General features: G+C 35.7%; 1 protein-coding gene across 14 annotated transcripts in view; it reads right to left on the reverse strand.

Moving 5' to 3' along the window:
• LOC143248781 (catenin delta-2-like) overlaps positions 1-24,142 on the reverse strand; it is a 120,573-nt gene that overhangs the window by 51,371 nt on the left and 45,060 nt on the right. For 10 of the 14 annotated variants that reach the window (XM_076497494.1, XM_076497492.1, XM_076497495.1 and 7 more), the window contains one exon: positions 6,024-6,174. The exons of the other annotated variants lie outside the window; for them this stretch is intronic. In XM_076497494.1, the coding sequence (XP_076353609.1) occupies positions 6,024-6,131 (108 nt within the window). In that variant the 5' untranslated portion in view covers positions 6,132-6,174. The remainder of the gene's footprint in view (positions 1-6,023; positions 6,175-24,142) is intronic. 14 annotated transcript variants of the gene reach the window in all.

The raw sequence follows: 24,142 nt of genomic DNA on the forward strand, positions 1-24,142 counted from the left end.
TCCTAAAAGGGCCAATTTTGACAGCAGAAAAGTCCCCAAAATACATTAACATATTGTAAAAAAACACTTTCTATATCACTTGTTGAGACATGCAAAAAGGTATCTTTGTACCAAATTTTATGTGGGCTGGTTAATATTGTCTATATCTCTGTTTCGAACAGCTATATAGTATTTTTGTACCAAGAAGTGATATAGACAGTTTTTTTATATTTCAATGTATTTTGAGGACTTTTCTGCTGTGAAAATTGGCCATTTAAGGATTACGCAACACGTAATTTGTTGTTGGTTGGCCCGGCATGGCCAGGTGGATAAGGCATTCGACTCGTAATCTGAGGATCGCGGATTCGAATCCCCGTCACACCAAACATGCTCGCCCTATCAGCCGTAGGGGCGTTATAATGTGACTATCAATCCCACTATTCGTTGGTAAAAGAATGGCCCAAGAGTTGGCGCTGGGTGGTGATGACTGTCTGCCTTTCTTTTAGTCTTGCACTGCTTAATTAGAAACGGCTAGCGCAGATAGCCCTCGTGTAGCTTTGCGCAAAATTCTAAAACAAACAAGGCTTGAAAGAGAGTCTGTAGTTTAAATACCTCCCAAACAGTCTGTTCTTTCTGTTTAGTCTGGTTTCAAGGGTGTCCACGTCAGAGTTTTACGATCCCACTGGCCGAATATCGATGAATAGAATAAGGATGTTCAGTGTATCTCGTGTTGTGCGTTTACTAACGTCGCCTCTTAATGGCGAGGGGAAGAGAGACGTTGGTCTGGTTTGGGTATGGAAATACAAGACAAGTCTTAGACCTACTTGTACGCTTTGATGTAGTCTTTTTGGTGTTACAAGTTGTAAACAAACACACAACACGCCTTTAGCATTTTACATGGTAACTTATGAAACACAAAAAGCGCCATACGCAAAACATATTCTTCAAATCACGTGCCAATGAAAAGTATTAGTTTACAAATGAAGTGGACAGTCATGACTCGTCTACTATGAATGCTCATTTCAGATATCGGTTTACAGGTTAAAATTTTTTGAAGTTATAGAAACTATACATCTACCCAAATTAGGGTTAAAAAACAGTTTATTTTAATAAAAGTCACATGACCAAACTAGCTATTAATTGATGTAACTTAAACAGTTACGACAATATATGATTTAAATACTTATTTTTTCAACAATAAAATTTTAGTCCTAAATAAGGCATGGACCACTGTGATGCAAAATAATCGACATTTTTTAAAGCCTACAAACAAAAGTAGCAGTAATATTTAGCGAGAGAAATATAAAAAAAAATGGAAAACGAAAACAAACTATGAAGCACATAGGGACTACATGCGATTCGAATTTCTACAGTCTACGAAACATACTACCAATAAACTTTAAGCAGTGAAGTACAAGTGGCAAGTAGCGATTAGAGGCAGGTATCAAACTCCACTTTCAACACACACAAATCAGAGAATGAACTATGAAACCTATAATATATTTTCATGAAACTTAAACCTTACTTTCGACACACATTTACTCATGCAAACGATCTAACAGCCCGGCACGGCCAAGCGTGTTAAGGCGTGCGACTCGTAATCAGACGGTCGCGGGTTCGAATTCCCGTCACACCAAACATGCTCGCCCTTTCAGCCGTGGGGGCGTTATAATGTGACGGTCAATCTTACTATTCGTTGTTAAAAGAGTAGCCCAAAAATTGGCGGTGGGTGGTGATAACTAGCTGTCTTTTCTCTAGTCTTACACTTCTAAATTAGGGACGGCTAGCGCAGATAGCCCTCGTGTAGTTGTACGCGAAATTCAAAACAAACCCGTCCATGTAGTGCACGTAATAATTTTTAAATTGAAATGGGCCGGCCTGGCCAAATAGATAAGGCACTCTACTCGTAATCCGAGGGTCGCGGGTTCGAATCCCTGCCACACCAAACATGCACGCTCTTTCAATCGTGGGAGCGTTATAATGTTTTAGTCAATACCACTATTCGTTGGTAAAAGAGTAGCCCAAGAGTTGGCGGTGGATGGTGATGCCTTCCCTCTAGTCTTACACTACTAAATTAAGGACGGCTAGCGCAGATAGCACTCGTGTAACTTTGCGCGAGATTCAAAAAACAAAACAAACAAGCAAACGATCTAAAGAACACAAACCCCTAGTGTTGATGTCAATGCACACGCACGTACAATAGAAGTCTGGCATTAGCACCGCTATGGGCATTATTCGTATTACAGCGAGAGACCGTTGAAGAAAGAGGCGTAATCAAGCCGATATGAGGCACTAGTACAATGAAGAAAGATGAGGTTCGAATAGATAAAAAACAATACGAACGCGGGCTACATACATACGTATAATCACATCTATAAGAATACAAGAAAAAATAAAAACTGAGAACTGTTTATCTTCCGAGAAGTACACTATATGATAAGCGTGATTTGTCTGCTTAACATACACGCTTCACATAGGAGAAACAACTGAAATCAACTGACACAGAAAAGAACTCAAATCGAAGATGAACAACTTACATAAATCTTCCTGACAAGAGCTTTGCAGACTCGATCAGCTCTATTATTTTACTGTGAATGGTCGATGCATTCATTCCTTATTTGATTTAATGTTACTACCTAAGCACATTTACGATCTTTATTCATCTAGTCAACTGGAAGACTTGACGTTTCGAGCAGTAAAGTATAGTTATTTGGGTCACTATTTATCAGGGTGCTATTGAATTTTATCAGGGTGCTATTGAATTTTAACAGGTCAAATTTTTTTTTTAACTATCCAGCTTTGAAACAAAAAGACTTCATCAAAGTTGGAAAGGGTTCAGAGACGGGTAATTGGAATGGTGCCTGGGATGGAGTTGTCATACGAGCAAAGGCTGAAATCTCATATTGTTTTTGTTGCTATTGTTGAAAATACGAGTTCATGGGGTCTGGACTGAGGGGTGTAATATTGTAAAGGGAATTAACAATGTTGATGCATCATTTTTTTCATATTTAAACAGTGAATAGTAGGACTAGAGGACACAGATATACATTTTGGCACAGTAAGAGTCATCTTCAGCTGAAACAGTTTCATTTTTCTAACAGGGTGGTTGGTTGGTTTTAGAAATGAATTGCCTTCGGATATCGTAGAAATAGTCAATTTAAATGAGCTTAAGAAAAACCTTGATAAATATATTAGTGACAAGGGCTGATGTTTAGGAATTTTATTTATTTTAGTTTACTTTATAGGAGGGATTATTTTTGGCGCAGATCATGCTATATCTCAGCAATAAACTTCAGTGTTTCACTTGAACGTGTTTCATATTTTCGATCTCCTGTGACGTAAAAATGCAGAAACTGGGAGTTTGTCTTTTTTGAACTCATATTTTACTTAACAAAATATAATATAACGTTACAAAAAACAAAACACGCACAACAACATCTTAGTTAAAAGAACGAACATATTCAGTTAGAATTGTATTATAAAACGTATTTCAATTCAGTGTATATAAACTGTTGCTCAACCGCACACAATAAACACGAACATCAAAGAATTTTTATATAACAGCTAACTTAATATAATTGTTACTGTTCATGAAACAAACAGACGTAAAAAGCGTGCATAATCATATCGCTTCTTAAAGAATCTTGTGACCAAATAAGATCTACGCTTTGATGAGGCGATTTATAACACCTGTACACCAACAACGACTAATATGAAGATATTCTTTTTTACTCCGCTGGTGCTTAAATTGCATTCTTCTACCACGATTTAAAAACTTATTGTCGTCAGGTTCTGAATGCACGATACACAGAAACAGCCTAAATGCGTAATGTTTATAAACTGTCATTCCTCTTTACGCATTAGGCCTACACGAGCAACACTTTCTTCTGGTCAACAATTTAGAATCAGATGTAGCGAGCTAGGCCTAAACTTGGGAGTTATCCGACCCGGTCATTTAAGCACACGCACATGAAGCCAAGGTATTGTTCAAGTTCAAAGTTCCATATCCCATACAAACAAAACAGCCTCGCAACGCTTTCGCAAGATGGAGAAACAAGATAAGTTTTGAAACTAGTCCTACACAGGCGCCACACTATTAAATATTGCAAGCAGCGTCGTTTATTTCGCTCACTTTTACAAAGTCAGTATTTTACACTGCTGTCGCATGAAGAATGTCGTCTTACGCCGCGTCAAGCTGCACGTTCTTTGCATTATCCACCCAGATGACGCTTTTATATTGAACGTACATATTGCGAATAGCTTTTCATCGATAACTGTATAAAATAAACGTTTTGTATCAAAATATTAAAAGAAAGTGAAATGACTAGATAACGTACTCCTGCTGATAAGACATTTATAAAACATTTCTATTTTCACACGGACTTTCACACTGTTAACTTTGTATTTTTCCTCAACGAATATATATTTGCCGAAGTTATTAATTCAAATTACTTTTAATAAAAACAGCACAAAGGTTAAACAGGAAAAATAACCTATGCTAAAGTTTGAAATTATATAGTTTTTTTTATATTAATTATGTTAAGAATAATGACAGAAACTCGCCAGCTGGTTAACTCCGAATCAGAAAAATCTGGTTTACAATTGCCTGGATAGATTTTAATTCAATACCGGTCAAAATAATTACAAGTAATACTCCGCCATTACACAAAACGACAATACTGACCACAGGGTAGGTTCTTTTATTTCTGATCTATTATTTCGTAGAATACCAGAAAAAGATAAACTACAAAAGCTCTGAAGCGATAACCTTTCCTTGTGTATGTAAAAACATACTCGTCAGCATATTCTTCGGTTTGGTTTGTTTTGAATTTCGCGCAACGCTACACGAGGGCTATCTGCGCTAGCCGTTCCTAATTTAGAAGTGTAAGACTAGAGAGAAGGCAGCTAGTCACCACCACCCACCGCCAACTCTTAAGCTACTCTTTTACCAATGAACAGTGGGATTGACCGCAACATTATAACGTCTCCACGGCTGAAATTGCGAGCATGTTTGGTGTGACGGGGATTTGAACCCGGGACCCTCAGATTACGAGTCGAGTGCCTTAACCACCCCATAATCTTCGGAAAGAACACAATTTGGAAATATATTTCGGAACTGAACAATTTTTCTTGTGCGCCATAACTTGAAACGTGGCAGCCATTCGTAGGCTGTCGCATCTGGTCGTTGATAGTTGATGCCAACTCTGCGGGGAGGTGGAGGGCTTTTCTCTCCTCGAGCGTTTCTAGTTCAATAATTTTTGCACATACTTTCACGTGCAAATAACAAAGTTTCTAAAAGTAATCTTGCGCTAATCGTTATTCATTTGAAATACAGAGAGGTGCTAAAAATCAATAAAACTGGGGGCCAAAAGATAAAATCAGCTCTACGTTTTCACGCACTAGTTTCACGAGCCCTCGGAAAGCACGTGTGTGCGTGCGTGTGTGTGTGTGTGTTCAAATGAAGAGTAAAATGAAAGAGCTGACCAGTCACAAAATCCAAGCACGAGTTCATGGGCGGGATTTGTTATGCAGATAGACAAAACATGAAGTGAATTGTAACTTACAAATAACGACCTCTTCTTAACTATGCGTTGTGGTTCAAAAATGGCGCAATAGAACTTTGATCGGAAACAAACTGAATGTAAAAGAAAGCAAAACTTGTATGTCTATAATGCGTGCTTGTGGGGTTGTTTGTTTTTCCTTTTAAAAATGTATGGGTTGATTTATTTTATTAACGCTTGTAACGAAATAAAGTATTTACAACCCATAGGTATTTTATATCCACCGGATTTGAAGTCCAGTATGTCAAATTTATCAAACAACTGACACAAACTGCGACTAAATAGACTTCACGAAATACAATAAACAGTTTATATTACTATGCTTTTAGAACATTCGTATGCAAATAGACAGAGAGTCCTTTGTTAACCTGAAGATGACCTAGGAAGGTCGAAACGTTGTTTTCTGCTTATCAATAAAAGTGTTAATACCCATACCAGCCATTCTGAGATACATTTTCCACGAAAGATGTACTATACATTTACCTCTTGTTTCACGGATTCGATAACGTCAAAGGGCGAAACGGCGGGAACTGCTTGATAATCACAGGAGACTAGTGGACGGTTGCGAGTCGAAGAATCTCCCGAAGGCATTCCCGGACCACTATCAGCCACGTCTCATCCACTGGCTTTACAGCTGCGGAGATACAAAATTAACAGAAGATACAAGTTTTCCATCGTTATTATGTTCATACGTAATTAAAACAAGAAGTTCTTGCAAGAGAGCTCCAGATTTATTCGAAGTATCTTAATTAAATATTATACTAATAACAAACGTTTCGTGGAGTGTCAGTCACTTCACTCATGCGAAAGGTTCAGTTCTCCAACATTCAGGGTATGTTTGAAGCTTCACACTTCTAGAAAGCACTTACGTTGTATATTACACAGTTTGGTGTTGCAATTTAACATGCATTATTTTATATTATATATTATTGCTAAATTTATTACGCTACACTTCACTCGACAGTATTAAAGTACAAACATAGATTTCAATAACTGAAAATGGTAAATATTTACGATTCAATAGTTCTATTGTGTATCCTAACACTTGCGTTCAAGTTTGGCAATTCCGAATCACAAATTATTATGCATTCTCGATTCGGAGCATGCAGGATGGCCTCTGATTTAACAAAACTTTCGTATTGGAAAACTCGTTTCATACGAGTTAAGAAACAGTGATTTTGAGACAAGGTCTCTCTCTCTCTCTCTCGTCATCCACATTAAATCGAAATATAATTTTAAAAACGTTTATCGAGAAAAACCTCCCACCGCCCAGTGGCACAGCGAAATGTCTGTGAATTTACAACGCTAGAAATTGGGTTTCGATACCCGTAGTGGCTTTGTTCAGTCAATGGAAAAGTGACAAGTCAGAGTCACTGTGAACTAACCTGCCTGGATGGTAGAACCAGATGAACAAAGAATCCTCAGGTGAACATTAGTTTGCATAAATAAATCTACAAACGTCTAGTTGCTTGTAGCAATTACGCAGAAATGAATAAACTGTCACGATTCAAGTCTTTACAAACTAAGACCAGTTGCTTACTTCAGATAAAATAATATACTGAAAATATAAAACAAACATCTGTTCGCCGTAAACTACACGCATTCGCGAATCAACCCATGTAGTCTCGTGTGATGCTACTTGTACCCATTTCCAAGTAACGAACGTATATATTAAAACTCTTATTATATTCACACACGTTTAAACGTGTTTAGAAATATGAACAAGACAAACACTCGTTTCGTTTTGGCTTAGTGTTACAGATTTAATATCAGACAGAAAATACATCAACGAGTTTACAAGTATACGTCCTTGGACATTGAAATAAGTAATATAAATAATAATTAACGTAATTATCAATTATTCTGATTCATACAATTGTTTACAGGGGTGCAGGTCAGCCCTGTGGAAGTTTTTTATTTTAGAACTGATGATATCTGTAAACATTCTTTGGACTTTAAGCTGTGGGTGTGTAATAAAAGTTAACACCTTGACTTGGATAATGGGTGGAGGGGCACTGTTAACCACTCACTCTTTGCTTAGTAGTTCAAAATCAGGGACAGAGTCTTGTGGCCTTGGTAGGTTTGTCATACACCACACAAAATAGTTATTTTACTGTGATAGACGTTCGAGTGCGCCTGCGCACGTACGTTTGTGTTGTGAAAAATATGATTTCTAATGAAACCGATATACTAAACTCGTTTTATTAAATGACAATAATCACATTGTAAAACACCAGTTCAATTTGGTGCGATACCCTATGATAATGTAAAACACTAGTAAAAAGTAAAGTTACTTCTACAAGTATACACATATAGAAGTTATATAGGCCATGTTACATACGAAAACTATGAATCTGCGAGCAGATTTCTTGGGGTTAAATCCTATTGACTTGTAGAAACGAAGATGAAAGACAGCCAAGTTTTGTTCAACTGTTAGAGCTTTGGCAGGAAAAAGTACATGTATACAGTAAATAGTTTAAAAAAACTTTCTGTGAGTAAACTTGCTTTCTGCTCAGAACGAGCATCGTGAGCAAAATCCATTTCCTCCATACGAAATCTAAGATGAAATGTATTATATCGAGTTTCAAGAATCATCGGATGTCCAGAAAATTGTAAAACCATTGGCAATTACCAAAACGATGCATTATTACGTATACTCGAAAATCAACAATAAATTGGAACAGAGAGGTATTTATTAGATATGTTTTCTTATTTTTATTTAGACTTGTGTGACTGATAGAACAAAATAAGAAAGTAACAAGGTAATTCAAAAGTATACCGTGAACAATTCGTGTCGTGCGTCAAGTTAGGGGCTGACTTATATTGACTCTTTAGTTATTATATACAGTAACGTGTCAGGACTTTATCTTTCGTTTGCAAAAATATTTAGTTACTACAGCAGTTGATTAATGCTTCAAAACGTTCGTTGAATGAAGTAACTACTTTTAACCATTAATGAATTGAAGAGTATGTAGAGATTACAACAAAATAAATCGAATTTCTGACAGATAGATAAATACATGCATGGGCAAGTTGAATCTAGCATCGAATATTTGGTGAAATAGAAAGAGATCACACACACACACACTCAGACGTAAAGTTGTTTGGTTTTTTTACGAATAGGCAAAATTGTGAACGAACATCAATTTCTGTTTTTAACAGATGGTCCCTCTTACGATTACAATCAGTACTTAATACTCTGTAAAGCACTAAATATTTTGTATTTACTCCACAATATTAAGTAACCTGATGCTGTTACATCACTCATTGACCCTAGAGGGACCCCAGAGCCAACAAAGTGACTAACTCACAAGTAAAGTAATTTGGTGCATAAATAGCCTGAATAAACGTGTTTTAAACAGTCGGCGAGGCTTAGACCCTTCGACAATTTTAGGGTTAACAAAGAAACCCAGTTAGGCATATTTAAAGTTAGCGATAAAAGCATACTCAGGTACATGTATATATGTTAAGCCATCAAAACTAGCATCGCTAAGCCCTCAACGACAAAACTGCGAACGAACAAATGATTTCCTATTTGCTTAAATCTCAGAACTATACAATGGGCCATCTATCTACGCTGTTCAAACGAACGATAAAACCTACAAAATGGATGCATACGAAGACACTGATTGTAGTGCACGTTAGGTCAATAAATGACGGGCTGTGTTTAAAGTGTGGGAGACTAGACATTATTTACAAGCAAAAAATTTTCCTATTGAAAGATTACCGCTCGTTTATGGGCTTGTTTAGAGTACGGGACGGCCCAAGTAGTTCCATGCTGTTATGGGCACACTGGACTTATAACGGCTGCTTTTATGGTGGTCGGATGATCAGCGTTTCTTAGCTGGCGGCTTGAGAGCATTTAATGGAGGTCTTGACACACACAACCCCTTTTACGGTGGTTGAATTGGTTCAATGACCAGTGGTTATTAGCAGGTAGTTTAAGAGCGCCTAGCGATCTTAACGCGCATACCATAACCCTTTTTGGTTGGTTGAATAATCAGTGGTTATTAGTGGGCAGCTTTAAAGCACTTGTTGATTATGTTGATATTATATATATATATATATATATATATATATACACACACACACACACACACATAGGTCTCCGGCAGAAGACAATTCGTATTTACTGTTTATAAAATGTTTATTGCAACATCAAAAACATAAAAAATGCATTCCATACATCCACACACGTGTACATAAACCAGTTGGGGAATTTACAACACCCAACTGTATTTTAATTTTGTTATCTGTGTTATGCCAAAATTCCTATATCAGAACCCAATTTTTAATAAGACTTCAAAACATCGCCGAACCTTTAAAATGAAATATATTAGCATTATTTCTAAACACTGCTGACTGGTGCAGTAGTAACCTTTATGAATCTTCACAGCGGACAAAGTTTGTTGTTGTTGAGTGTCATTCTACTGAAGTTTGCATAAAGCTTCTCTAAGAATATTCGCGTTAGCAGTTACTAATTTAGACGTGATAGACTAGAGGGAAAGCAGCGATCCAATACCACTTATCGCAAACTCTTTACCAATGAATGCTAGGATTAACCGTCAAATTATAACGCTCCCAGGTGCGAGTCGAATACCATAATTACCGGGCCATGTCAGGCTTCTATCTTTTGAATAGTATCGGCCTCTACCTTCCTTTTAAAGTTTGACTCTTAAACATTTGGTTATAATGTTTGGAGTAAAATTAAATATTATCATTTCACATTTATTAAGATTAATGTGCATTCGTACGTGGATTTCAGACTAAACCTCTGGAACTAATCAAATCTCTCGTGATGTTGGGATTAAGGCCGAAAACATTAACAGCAAATGGATCTAATTGACGAGTCGATGCATTCTAATTACTGTTTACTTATACGTGTATTTATGACGTTATGCATTATTAATCAGTTGGTAATACTTCATTAGTATGTTTCTAGAATAGTTTAATGTTTATTGGAAGTTATTAATACTAAAAGATATCTATAATATAAAGTTCTATATTTTAGCAAACCGAATATTAATTCATAGTTAGTGCACCCTTATTACTGTTCATGATGCACATATTTAAGTTCTATAATAATATCTAGCTTCTTACGTTAGATTTTAAGTTTATAAAGAAGTGTCAGTGTATCTCACAAATATCTGGGTCTTTATGTGTTCAGTAGCATAACGAACGTAATGGCTTCAAAACTAGACAAATAGGTTTTTAAATGATTGATGTATTACATACATATTACTTTTCCCATAAGAAACGATTTCAGTTACTTGGATGTAATTATTTCCAAACATCACCACTGTGAAAGAAATTTATAAACAGATTTTCCTTTGAGAAATAGCAAGCATTTCTTATATGGAATTATCACATAAACTTACTAATCGTTGTTACAAGTTGACGTTTACGGTTTCATTTTCAGTTAGACAATTTTATGTAATGTTGTCCAAACGAGTTTTGTAAAATGACAGATGATTGTTCTAAAATTATCGACTCAAATTCCATTTCCGAAAGTTCTGGGCACTTTATTAAAGTGTTTTGGACGATCAGAAACAACTCGGTATATAAGCACACATTGGTATCGTACACAGTTTCAAATTATGTTATTTAACCATCGATATTTTGTACAGAAGTCTGATGCAGCCCTAACTTACCAAGTGTAATATCTGTAAACTATTATATTAACTGACGTTTTTTCAGCGGTTGATAGCCAAACTAACAATACCTCAAAAATTATCCTTTTTTTATTATTCTTTTTAATGACCGGTTTACCACAATGCTTAATATTCTATATTACTGGCATGACGCCTAACTCTATAGTCTCTCAAATACCATTGTAAAATGGCACAAAATAAAATAAAATAAAAAAGCTTATTAAATGAGGAGCATACACTCTTTAATGAGTACACTAATTGCATTACACTCTTTGAAATCTAGTTACTGCTTCTTTTGGAAACGACGCATACTGCAATAAGAGAGCTCCTTAGGTACCGTTAATTGGACCAGGAAATGACAAATCCACACCTGCCATTGGTCGCGTCTGGTAATCAAATTACTCCCTTTCTGATATTCTTCAAGTACAATACATAGCAAGCGATCGAAAGGAAGCGCAAGGTACAGACGTAAGCCTACGAAAAATAAACACAGACCTGTACTTACCCTCTTTCACGAAAAAAAACAAAACACGTTATATGTTCGATATAATTCAAAATAGTCTATCCTCAGTAGCCTAGTACAGAAACACGCAAAGTTTTAAAGTGCTCAAACAAAGTTTGAAGGTTGCTTGAATGGACAATTACAACAAAGGTTTATTATAAATGTAACAAATGTACAACATTTCGACAGGGTCATCTTCATCGGGTACATCATTACTTATTCAGGCTGTTTCCAAACTTTACTATTAGTAGGAATCTTCGTCTTCATGCTTACATAACTCTATTTATTACGAAACAATTTATCCAATGTACATATCTATGGAAGTATATGCATGGGATCTTAGATATACAAATCCTTCATATAAAAGCTCTTATTGGATAAATCAAACAAAAACAGACAAAATTACGTGAGAGATATTTAGTTTTGGAAGAAATTTTTTTCATTTTCCGAAACTGGAGTGTTCGGGGGATAAACTTGTCCCCCTTTGCCCTAAAATGTAATACTGTAGGTCCCCACAAAAATTTGGATAGATCTGTTATCTCATATTCTATTTAAACACTGTTAAGATACGGGGTTCGAATTTCTCGTGGTGGACAAATCACAGATAGCCCATTACGTAGCAAATCGCTAACTGATAATTTAGTTGTCTCACTTCATAAGTACCAAAGGCTCTTACGATCAAGATATTTGAGGAACATAGATGTCGTGGCTAAAATGGGTGACACTAGTTTAGTTGTACATTAGTTCAAAATTTGGTCCAAATAAATACATTACAAAGTAATGAATCCGTGCCTCAAAAACGTGATTCGTACATTTGCTATATACGTTTGCATATTTAAAACTTTCGTCCAAAGTTTCACAAAGGCTATCTGCCAATAGCTAAGCATTAATTTTTAACTGGTAAGCTAAAAATATAGCAGCTAGTCCAAAGACATTTATACTTAATATTGGAACACACTACCAAATATTGGAGTTTCACCGTTACTCTTATAACGTACCCAATAGAATACACCAATATGAGGATGGCAATATGTATGCGCGTGGGCATATTTTGTACTTAAAGGGCTCGCACCATGAGCCCTCGAATCTAAAGTCCAACACATAAAAATACAAGATCACACCCGGTCCTGCTTTATTTTGAGTACACAAAATACACGTGCACGAAGGTAACAGGATGAAATTACATTTTACTTTATTCAATTCGAAAATCTAGTGTTAAAAACATTTGTTTAGTTGTTCCTTTTACTGTAGCATAGTTTTTATTTATACTTGCAAACGTATTATTATACTGTAATTGAACTCTTGCTTGAATGATACTGAAATAAACCTTTTATTTCGCGATGTGCAACTCCCAACTTCGCGGAATTTTTATCATGCGTGCATGTAAATTTGCAATAAAGGCTACCATTATTCCTGTTTCGCCTCCGTTTCCTGTCATGAAGAAATTTTTCTCCATTCTCAGTGTGCAGGTATGACGTCATGAAACATCACACGCAGATCTAATGCACTGGCCCCATAGTAATAGTACTGTCTGTTTTACGTCCATGTAAATACTTCGTAGGGTGGTCTTCACCAAAATTGGTATGGAGGTTCATTAGGTCCATCGGAAAATATAAACAAATTTTCAATGTTGCATTTTACGGTTTTTACACGTGTTCTGCGGTGCGTTTTTTCGCCCCTGTTGATGGATCTTCACCAAATTTGATACGAAGGTTTGTTGAGTCCATGAGAGATACTCGTAGATTCAAATTTAAGGTTTCACATTGTGTGTTTTGCTATTTTTTGGTTGTTTTTTAAAGAAAAACATTACATATAAAGGGAACAACTTTTCATGTCTTAAGATAACCTTTCATTAATCATGAATTTACATAACTTCCGTCCAAGATACGGGTACTCCAGCTAGTGTATAATAAATATGTTAAATAAGAACACTCCATCAAACGCGGCTAAGACAGCTGACGCTAAGTTTTGCATCATCGAGATCTTAAAACCCTACACGTCCTATTGTCTAGTCTATAAATATATTAATTTTACTGTATTTTTGCGCACAACTTCCGAGAACCTATTTATGCATAGGAAAATATCTTCAAAAGGAGTTTCTTACGACAGAAAAATGGAGCTTTACTGAAATAGCTCATCTGATTTGCTAGAAATCTATTGAGATTGAAGAAAAAAGAAAATAACTGCAAAATAAATGAGAAATTATTAATTATTAATTTCCTTCTGTAAAAAAAAAACAAAACAAACTAATGGAATAAAAATTTAAAATCACAAATTTCTCAAACTATATTCTTACTTTAGCCTACAGGTAAGTGTATAAAACTGTAAAGGTTTACTTCTGTTTCGAATTTCGCGCAAAGCTGCACGAGGGTTATCTGCGCTAGTCGTCCCTAATTTTGCAGTGTAAGACCAGAGGTAAGGCAAAGGGAATAGTTGGATTGACCATCGTATTATAACGCCCCCACCACTGAAAGGGTGAGCACGTTTGGTGTGAAGGGGATTCGAACCCGCGACCCTCAGATTACGAGTCATGTGCCTTAACCACCTGACTCTGCTAAATTGGTAGTATAAGAAAATTGCTGTTTTAGGAATTTTTATGTCAGGGATGTTAGTGACCGTTTCAGCGTGTAACATACATGTGCTCCAATACTCTGAATGGTCGGTTGTTCGTTTAGAAATTTGATAGGGTGTTTTTCGACGCGTGAATTATTTAGAATCCTTTTCGATCTCTACTATTAAGTAGTACCGTACTTACAATTAAGTAACGTTACATCAAACCAGATCTTGTCCAGAAAAACTTAGAAGTTGCCTATGGCTTCCAAGTTTACCAAAGAGCAGTGGTCCATTTTCTGGAAGAGAAAATGTGCTCTACAGCCCTGTTATAACGAAACTCATTAGTCATATTGGATGTACTTCTTAGCATCCACATCAGCAACCAGAGAACCAAGTTAACCTTCACATCACAAACCAAAGAGAAGTGGAGGTCATATAGGATGCGCAGAACACAAGAACTCGCAAAGCACTAATGCAATTACCTTAACCCTACCGAGACCGTTCTTCCCATGGCCACGAGGCAAAAGTCATATCGCATTGATAGACTGGCATAAACAATTTTATTGAACTATTTTTTAAATCTACGTCAATAAGTTTGGTATCAAATTATAGATTACAATTCAAATTTTAGTATTATACTTCAATTAAGTTCTTAAAAGTAAATTTAAAATTTATATATATATATATATGTTGATTTGTACGTGTCACGTGGTGTGTTGAATGCAACATTTGTCCAAAACAGATGCTTATGATGCTGAAATACAAAAAATATATATATATATATATATATATATAGCTTCTTACGATTTAGATACTCAAATTGACAAGCTAGAATATAAAATACGAACCTCCAATCTTTTCTCTTTTCTGACATATTCAAAGGTCAACTAACGAACAGTGTAAACTAGCAAAAGCGAAGTTTCCAGAAAGACTGACGTCAGAAACTGGTGATTAATTGGGTCGGTCATCCTTTGAGCACACACTGCTCAAATTTTTAAATAGTTCGTGATGATTTCATAATTGACCGAATTTTTTTCTTTTAAGATGAAGATTACCACGAGGTATTTACGTTTGTTAGTAATATAAATTATTATTTAATTACAATCATTTTCGGTGTAATATACTTTGTATACTAACAAATAAGAGTACTTTAAATAATTTGAATATATTGGAAATAATTTCTGGCATATTGATGGGCTTCATTTGTGCATGTACAGGTATGATAAGGTATATTTAGTAAGTTATGTACAATGGCCCATAACCAAGTAAGCAGCTGTTGCCAGTGAGCCAAATTAACTCAATTGACACAAAAACTCCCATCAATACGTCAGTTTTTTTTTTGTTTGTTTTAAACACGATTCTGACTAAATGCCAACAACAAAATTCAAAGTTTCGAGTTTTTTGTTCTTGGTTTTTTAATTGGCTGCTCATATCACATACTCGATACAGTTTCCAATAAATGAACAGATTATGGTTTTAAAAGCAAGCATTTGGACTACTGATAGTATATACAACTTTGTCGTGTCCCCCGCTAGTACAGCGGTAAGTCTCCGGATTTACAACGTTACAATCAGAGGTTCGATTCCCCTCGGTGGGCTCAGAAGATAGCCCGGTGTGGCTTTGCTACAAGAAAAACGCACAAATCCGTCGAGGTTTGCTAGTTGTTTTTCATGTTTTACACACACACACACACACACACACACACACACACACAAAGGCTAATATGGAAGAATCCGGCTTACAGATACATAAACAATAAAAGAACTCCCTTATATACGTATCAAGGGCATGTCATTTATCGTATTTCTAATTAGATATCCAAGTGTTGATAAGTGAAGATATTCAGTCTACAGTAAAAACTGTAACACAGCCTTAAAGCCGGAAAATTAGCTTCAACACAGCTGTTATTAAGCTGCATTTTTTCATTACACGAAAGTTGTATTTCTGTTAGCGTGGCGTGTCCGAATTTCTGTGTTTAAATGTTGGAAAAATAAAATATTCAAGTATCGAGACAGCAGTCTATTCCTTATAATTCAAGCTTTCTCTTAGATTTGTTTCGTCATAAAAGTAATCTTATATCATTAACTGCAAAGTTTATATGAGATTTTAACATTTTTTCCTGGGACTTGAATTTCAGTGGTAATCCTTAAATTTACAACGCGATTAATAACAAATTACGACGTGTCGTAATTGCAACACTTGCTTCCAGCTGTCTCGTTGCGTCATTATACCAAATACACTTTATTATAAAACGAAATATTGGACTCTCGAAGTACAGATTTTCATTTATACATCATTATAAACATATTCCATAATTGCAACACAATTTATCTCTTAACATAATTTATTTGAGCTCGATTAATTACATAGTAATTATAATCATATCACTCAAAACAATCAATACACGCTCGTTGGAAACTAATATTCACAGAAAACCGCTGAACCGATTACAGTACGAGATGATGCAAATCAAAACAATAAATACACGCTCGTTGGAAACTCCAATATTCACAGAAAACCGCTGAACCGATTACAGTACGAAATGATGCAAACAATAAACACACGCTCGTTGGAAACTCCAATATTCACAGAAAACCGCTGAACCGATTACACTACGAAATGATGCAAATCAAAACAATAAACACACGCTCGTTGGAAACTCCAATATTCACAGAAAACCGCTGAACCGATTATAGTACGAAATGATGCAAATCAAAACAATAAACACACGCTCGTTGGAAACTCCAATATTCACAGAAAACCGCTGAACTGATTACAGTACGAAATGATGCAAATCAAAACAATAAACACACGCTCGTTGGAAACTCCAATATTCACAGAAAACCGCTGAACCGATTACAGTACGAAATGATGCAAAGATGCTACTGTTCGATATTTCTATTGATTCTATTTCAATATAAAAATCACCACATTTTTTATCGAGTTTTGAAGTCATTACATACCCCATACTTTCTAGTTGGTTGGCTATCTTGATCAACTTCGTTTCTAAATTCACCCTTATCACAGATATGGTAATAAAGTACCCGGAAATTATATTAGCAACAATAAAAGTAAACTGGTATCTTAGAACACGGCCCGGCATGATCAGGTGGGTTAAGGCGCTCGACTCGTAATCTGAGGGTCGTGGGTTCGAATCCCCATTACACCAAACATTCTCCCCCTTTCAGCCGTGGGGACGTTATAATGTGACGGCAAATCACACTATTCGTTGGTAAAAGAATAGCCCAAGCGTTGGCGGTGGGTGGTGATGACTAGCTGCCTTCCCTCTAGTCTTATACTACTAAGTTCGGGAAGGCTAGCGCGGATGGCACTCGTGTAGCTGTGCGCCAAATTCAGAAATAATCTTAGAACACTAGAATCTTTGAATTTCTGCTGCGAATACAATTATAATTCGACTACTAAATCCAACGGAGGTACATATCAGACACTTTGGTACATATTTCAACAGTTCTTTCACTACCATATGAACGTCAAAGTGCGTCTCTCTCTAACGTTACACGCGAGACCTGAATTCTACGTCAACAATTAGAGAAGAATATTTATTCCGTTTTAATCTTCCCAATTTTACCAGTTTCAAAATTCATATAGGTCGTGAAGAAAAGCGTATATGAGGTTATCGCGCATCCAAAAGAATGCCTGTATACTTGACATCGTGGGAATTGTTTATAAAAATGGCAGCAAAAGTTAAACATATGAATCATAAAATACATGGTCTTTCACAAATGTGTGCACAGTTTCTTTATACGTACTACTGCGTACAAAAAAATAAAAAGGAACGTACACCCCCGCTAATTTTGCACTAAAAGGTGGCGCTCTACACAACAGATTATATCTGTGACGCAATGAAAAGCTACGAACTTAATTGGATGAGATTTTCTCTCTTTTTTTTTGAAGGCAAACACAGTACTTTGAATGTTCAAATTACAAGTCCTCAAGTTGGTCATGTTCTTTCGTTACATCAACGGTAGAAAATACTTCGGAATCATTTTCAAGACAATGGCGCAGATATCCCAGTTACTCTGCGCCATAAAACACCAAACCAACAAACCAATCCAAGGCCACAATTGTACATACGTAAGAAAAGAGGTGGGAATCGTCAATATCCGTGGCAATTGAAATTCGTTAAAGCAAAATTATAGTAAATAAATCTCAAAGGCCTCGGGAATCGTTAAATACGTCAAAAGGTCTGACCTCCCGAGTCAAAAACTGTAATTAGATCTCAAATCGCTCAAAAGATGACGGAGCTACGAGATAATAGATTATATAGATAACGAATAGATAATCTATTATACAGGTAAGAGTAGCATCGTACCTTCAAATCGAACTTCTTTTAAACAGGATTAACGAAAATTAATCTCGGAGACCTCGGGAACGGTCAAATACATCAAAAGGTCTGACCTCCCGAGTCAAAAACTGTAATCAGATCTCAAATCGGTCAAGAGATGACGGAGCTTCGAGATGAAAGAGTGTACTTAAAAAAAAAAATCAATTGTTCAAGCATGTATGCCGCGTCTAAAAACATTCCATTTGATTGAACACTTCAAAATATCTGCCGCAAAAAAAGACGTAATGATTTTTTTATAGCTTCCTTCAGCTCAATATGCGTGCTAGTCTTAGCTAACATAAGGATTATTTTATTTTTTACGTTTTAACTAACACAGTTTTTGTCTTTATTCTTTCAATACGTTCTGTAGTATTAAAACTTTCTATATAACTAAGGCTAGCTAGGTTAAACTGCGTATTGTTCTCTACTTAGCTTCATAAAATTAGAGATTTTGTTATTACACACGTTTCTTTCCTTTTTATTACCTATATTTTTGTGCGCCAGCGATACCAAAGTGGGACGTGCGTACACTCAGATTCGGTTTTACTCATCAGGATATCTTTACGAACCTACCCTCCAATCTAATTATATTCACCCAAAGTAACGCAACGTCCATTTTATATCTTAGTAACCTTTTCGGTACAAGAAAGAAATAATTGGGAAACCAGATGGAAGAGTCCTGTGAAAGAAATATAACTATAATGTTTATTTTTTCTGCGCACTTGTCTGGGAAGGTCGTATTCTAACTTAGATGAAAATTCGTTGAAATAGCGAAATTTTGATTCATTCCATAAACACCCATATAGCGATTTAGGTGACTTTATAGTACAGTAAGCTTTAGTGTTGTTCAACTAATACTGTGGAATAGTAATTGTTAGTATTCAGGTGTTGTGAAGGTGGTTTTAATTGTTTCTTTATTTTTGAATTTCGCACAAAGCTACTCGAGGGCTATCTGTGCTAGTCGTCCTTAATTTCGCAGTGTAAGACTAGAGGGAAGGCAGCTAGTCATCATCACCAACCGCCAACTCTTGGGCTACTCTTTTACCAACGAATAGTGGTAATTCCATTTTTAATGGACCGTAACATTATAACGCCCCCACGACTGAAAGGGCGAGCATGTTTGGCGCGACAGGGATGCGAATCCGCGACCCTCAGATTACGAGTCGCACGCCTTAATACGCTTGGCCATGTCGAGCCAGGTGGTTTTAAACGGGCACCTTTTTATGGCCGCCATTTTGTTTTATGATATTCTTTATTATTAAACACTACCATACCTAACGATAATATAGAAAGTTTTAAACATAAATTTGACAATTCCCAATAATAAAACTTCAGTATTGTAGCAACAAAAATGGGCGAATTTAATTTGAAAATAGTTTAACCTTACTTTGAACCGAACAATGTAACAACTGATAATTTTCCAAACTTCCCCACGCGGCCTTATTATTCACTGGAACAGCTTCCTTTTTATTTTAGTAATCACACTGTCAGCTCAAACTGCATGATATAGTTTAATTACGATGTCGCCAATCGAATGTATCGCACGACTTCAACCACTAGTGCCATCTTAAGAATCAGTCAATAAACAAATTACTCATTAGTGATTCATCAATGTTACTTTCACCTGAGTGAGTTTGTTTTAAGTCTCTGGGAAAATGACAAACGAGACAGATTAAAGGGTGTATATCTGGAAATGCATTGTTCGTGTTTTACATGCATGAATAGAAGTTGTAGGACACTGGAAACAAGAGAAATGAAAATCCACAAATAATGTATCTGTTGAAGTGGAAAGTTGGCAATCTTCAACCAGTTAAATCCTATGTGATCATCACACGTTCTAAACTAACGCTGTTAAGGATTTGCCAGAGTAATATTACAGATCTTAGACACCAACATGTTGGTTTGGATTGTTTATTCGTTTTAGAATTTTCGCGCAAAACTACACAAGGGCTTTTCCGCCCATAGTTCCTAATTTTGAACTAATAGATTAGAAGGAAGAACAGCTTATCAATAGCATTCGTTTCAAGTTCTTGGGTTAATCTTCTCTGATTAGTTTGATTTGAATTTCGAGCAAAGTTACTTAAACGATATGTGCAATAACCCTCCATAAGTTAGCAGTGATAAATCTGAAGGAAAGAAGTTATTTAACACCACTCACCGCCAACTTTTGGGCAACTCTTTTACAACGAACAATGGGATTCACCGTAACATTATAACGCCGCCACGGCTGATGAACCCGTGAACTCCAGATTGCACTTATCCGACTAAACCGTGGGATTCAAGCGTTACTATAATAGCGCACCAACAATCCCAAAGAGTGGAGTGTGTTTATGAGAACCATAAACCCTCATGTTTAAAATCACGTACAATTTAGTCCCAAACTAGTTTGGATCTGACACTGTAAGGATAGCTACTACTAATACAGGTATGATCGTGTGAAATTTTTAATAAACATTGCAATATAGCAGAAAATGAACGTTAATAACTTAAAACATTTCTTCAGATACCTGTGGTTAGTTTTCAAAGGAAGCTTTAAAAGTTAAGGGCCTTCACACGATTTATTTGACAAAATGATTCCTGTAGAAAAAATATTTAACAGCTAAGTCTTTAGATAAAAAATGTATGCCAATAAATAACTTATTTTCAATCCTGAAAGTAATTTCGAAAATGTTCAAACAGAGTAACAAACATATTGCCTGGTTACTACTATAAGGACATGTTGTAAGCACCATTGCTATGAAAAGTTGGATCAGGCAGGTGGCAGCACTGTCTAAGTAGGGATGGCTCGGATTGTTCACTGAAGTGGTACTTTAAATATTTCCCCAATAGGTTATCAGAACTTTACAATATTATATACAGTTTCGTTTTATCACAGTATCTATATAATGACCGAGTCACATGTTCTGGTAATGTTTGTAAATATCACAACATAAAGTTTGAATTTCTTGTTTATCTTTCTTGTGTTTCTTTTTTATTACATGATAACTAAACAACCAAAACAATGGTGTCAACCAATTTCACCGAAGTGACATTTTAAATGGAGTATCCGCTTTTATAAGTACTATTAATAAATAGTAGTAACTGAAAAATAATCATAATTCTAGTCTGAACAATGTTATCATTAACCCTTGAAGTTTGTTTGTTTTTTGCTTTGTTTTTACAGTAATATAGTGTTCCTTTAAACAGCTTAAATACAGGGTGAAACAAGAACTACCAGCCAATAACATATAAACAATAAATATCGGTTGAAGACTCATTGTATTTAGAACTTAGTTATAAATACAACCTTCCTGTGTCTAAATACAACAAGCAAACAAGAAAAAATAATTTAAAAAAAGGGAAGTGAAAGGATGGTTTATTTCAATCCTTCAAAAACAATACAAACAAGATAGTGGGAATGGCATTTGTTTATCCCAATCAAAAATATTGTTAAATGTTAATTCAACCACAACTGGGTTTATCTTGTTCTATTCGTTAACATTCTAATACACTGTCTGTTGTTTTTCAAGGACTGATACCAGCCATCGCTCCATTTACTTCCTTTTTTAAAACGTTCTTTCTTTACTGTACAAAAAGTATCAACATACTGCATTACAAAATAGGGCACGATGCAAAACTCCAATCTGCTTCAACGTTGCTTAATTTCAGCGGAATGCAGAAAGTTCAGAGTTCGTATCCACCACGACAATGAAGGTCAACCACCTCTGCTGTTTTTCACCCAAGAATGTTTAACTAATCTTTAGTCGAAATATTTGCAAAGTACAAAGGCTCGAATCTGTCAAATACTTGAACAAATTCGAGCCAACCCAGTGATACAGGTCACACGTACACCACATGTAGCAAAGGGTGGAAAAACACCCTCGTTGCCAGATGCCAGACATCTGCTGTACAAATCGATATGGAAAAAAAGAGTGGATTGTAATCATGCAGATATTTCCGTGTCACATTCATGCTATGCTTCGCTGTAGCAGCAGGCCTCACAGGCTAAGCTTAAATGAAAATAACATCCGAAAGCCTTTTATTTTCTTTAAGAAATAATCAACATTTACTAGAAGCTCACTACATACCAATAACGTATTTATATCAGTAAAGATACAGTTTACGAATTATGAAAAATGCTTTTCTACGTATTTTACACTTTTTTTTTGTCTTCCAGGTATGTACCCAGAAGTTTTACCTCTGAGAACTAGACATAAAAGCCCTCCGTCAAGAGCAGTAACAAAAAAATAGAAGCAACTATGTAAATAAAGGTGTGGTAATTTTCAAGTTCTTATTTTCAACAAGTGCCAATCCCTGATCCGAAAAACGTATTCATACCAAAATTCCTAGAACGGAAAATTCAAACAAGTTAAACCAACATTACGAATATAAGATAAACACGCTTTAGTAACAGTTAATGCATTTGTGGATGTTACAAAATTTACTGTGCCACAGTAAATTTCCGTCTTGCGTGCCATTCGAAGACGCGCGTGCCGGGGGTTGACCAACTCCCGTCTAGTGTTTGTTTTCCTAACCAAATTAAATAAACCTTCAGTACCACACAGCACATTCGAGTACATTTATATCATACTGACATTCTACAATTCAGAATATCGTATTTGCATGCTTCTAAATACAGATTAACTTCAAGATCCATAACCCATTACTCCTTTCCTTAGAAAGTTCTTCCAATTTATAAATGCAAGAATGGACATCTTCTCAAAATGAATTTTTGTCAACTACCTAACGTGTTTACAGTTTGGAAAATAGAAATTTAATGTTTTTTAATCATTAGCCAATATACTTAAGTTTTACACGCGAGCGTCAGAATTACAAGTTACGACTATTACTATTTTAACTTATTTTTTATGCAATAGCAACTTGAATAAGATAATAGGTGTCACGATTATCGATATCTTTATTTGAACTTTGATAATTTTATTTTCACAAGGCTTTTTACTATAATACAAAAGTCAATGCTTGCCCAATACTTTTTTCGCAATATTCTAATTTTAGAGCAAATTCAGCACCAATTTCTAAACATGCTTTTATAAATTTTGTGTGTGTCTTTTTCAACCTTCGGTACTTTTGGCGCTAAATTAAAGTGAAATGTATGTTAACACTCCTACGAAAAGTGGGGCCTAATAGGCCCCAGAGCAACTTGAAAGGTTATTAATATTAGGCTAATAATTTTGTATTTAACTGAAATTGCCATTTAAATCCATTAATGAATGGATTAACGAGATTCCCACTGTCCCTATCTACTATCTAGCAAAACCACAGCCAGGGGAACGGGCTTGGAGAAATCAGGACTAGAAACGTCTTTTCGTAGGAGTGTTAAATACTATGACGTTTATCAAAATTCTAAGAAGTGTATTCTGTTTGTCAGTTAAAAAAAAAACAAAACAACAAATACAAAAATCATTTTTCTAGTTAAGCCTAATGTTATGAGTATATTATAATCTTAACATTAACGAAACAAATGCACGTACGTTGTAAACCTAAGTAAACTTGTTTTGCCTGATTAGGTACCGTATCGATTTGTCAGTTAAAGTGTTTTAAATTAGTTTCC

This window comes from Tachypleus tridentatus, chromosome 4, assembly GCF_004210375.1.
Source record: "Tachypleus tridentatus isolate NWPU-2018 chromosome 4, ASM421037v1, whole genome shotgun sequence".
NCBI lineage: Eukaryota > Metazoa > Arthropoda > Merostomata > Xiphosura > Limulidae > Tachypleus > Tachypleus tridentatus.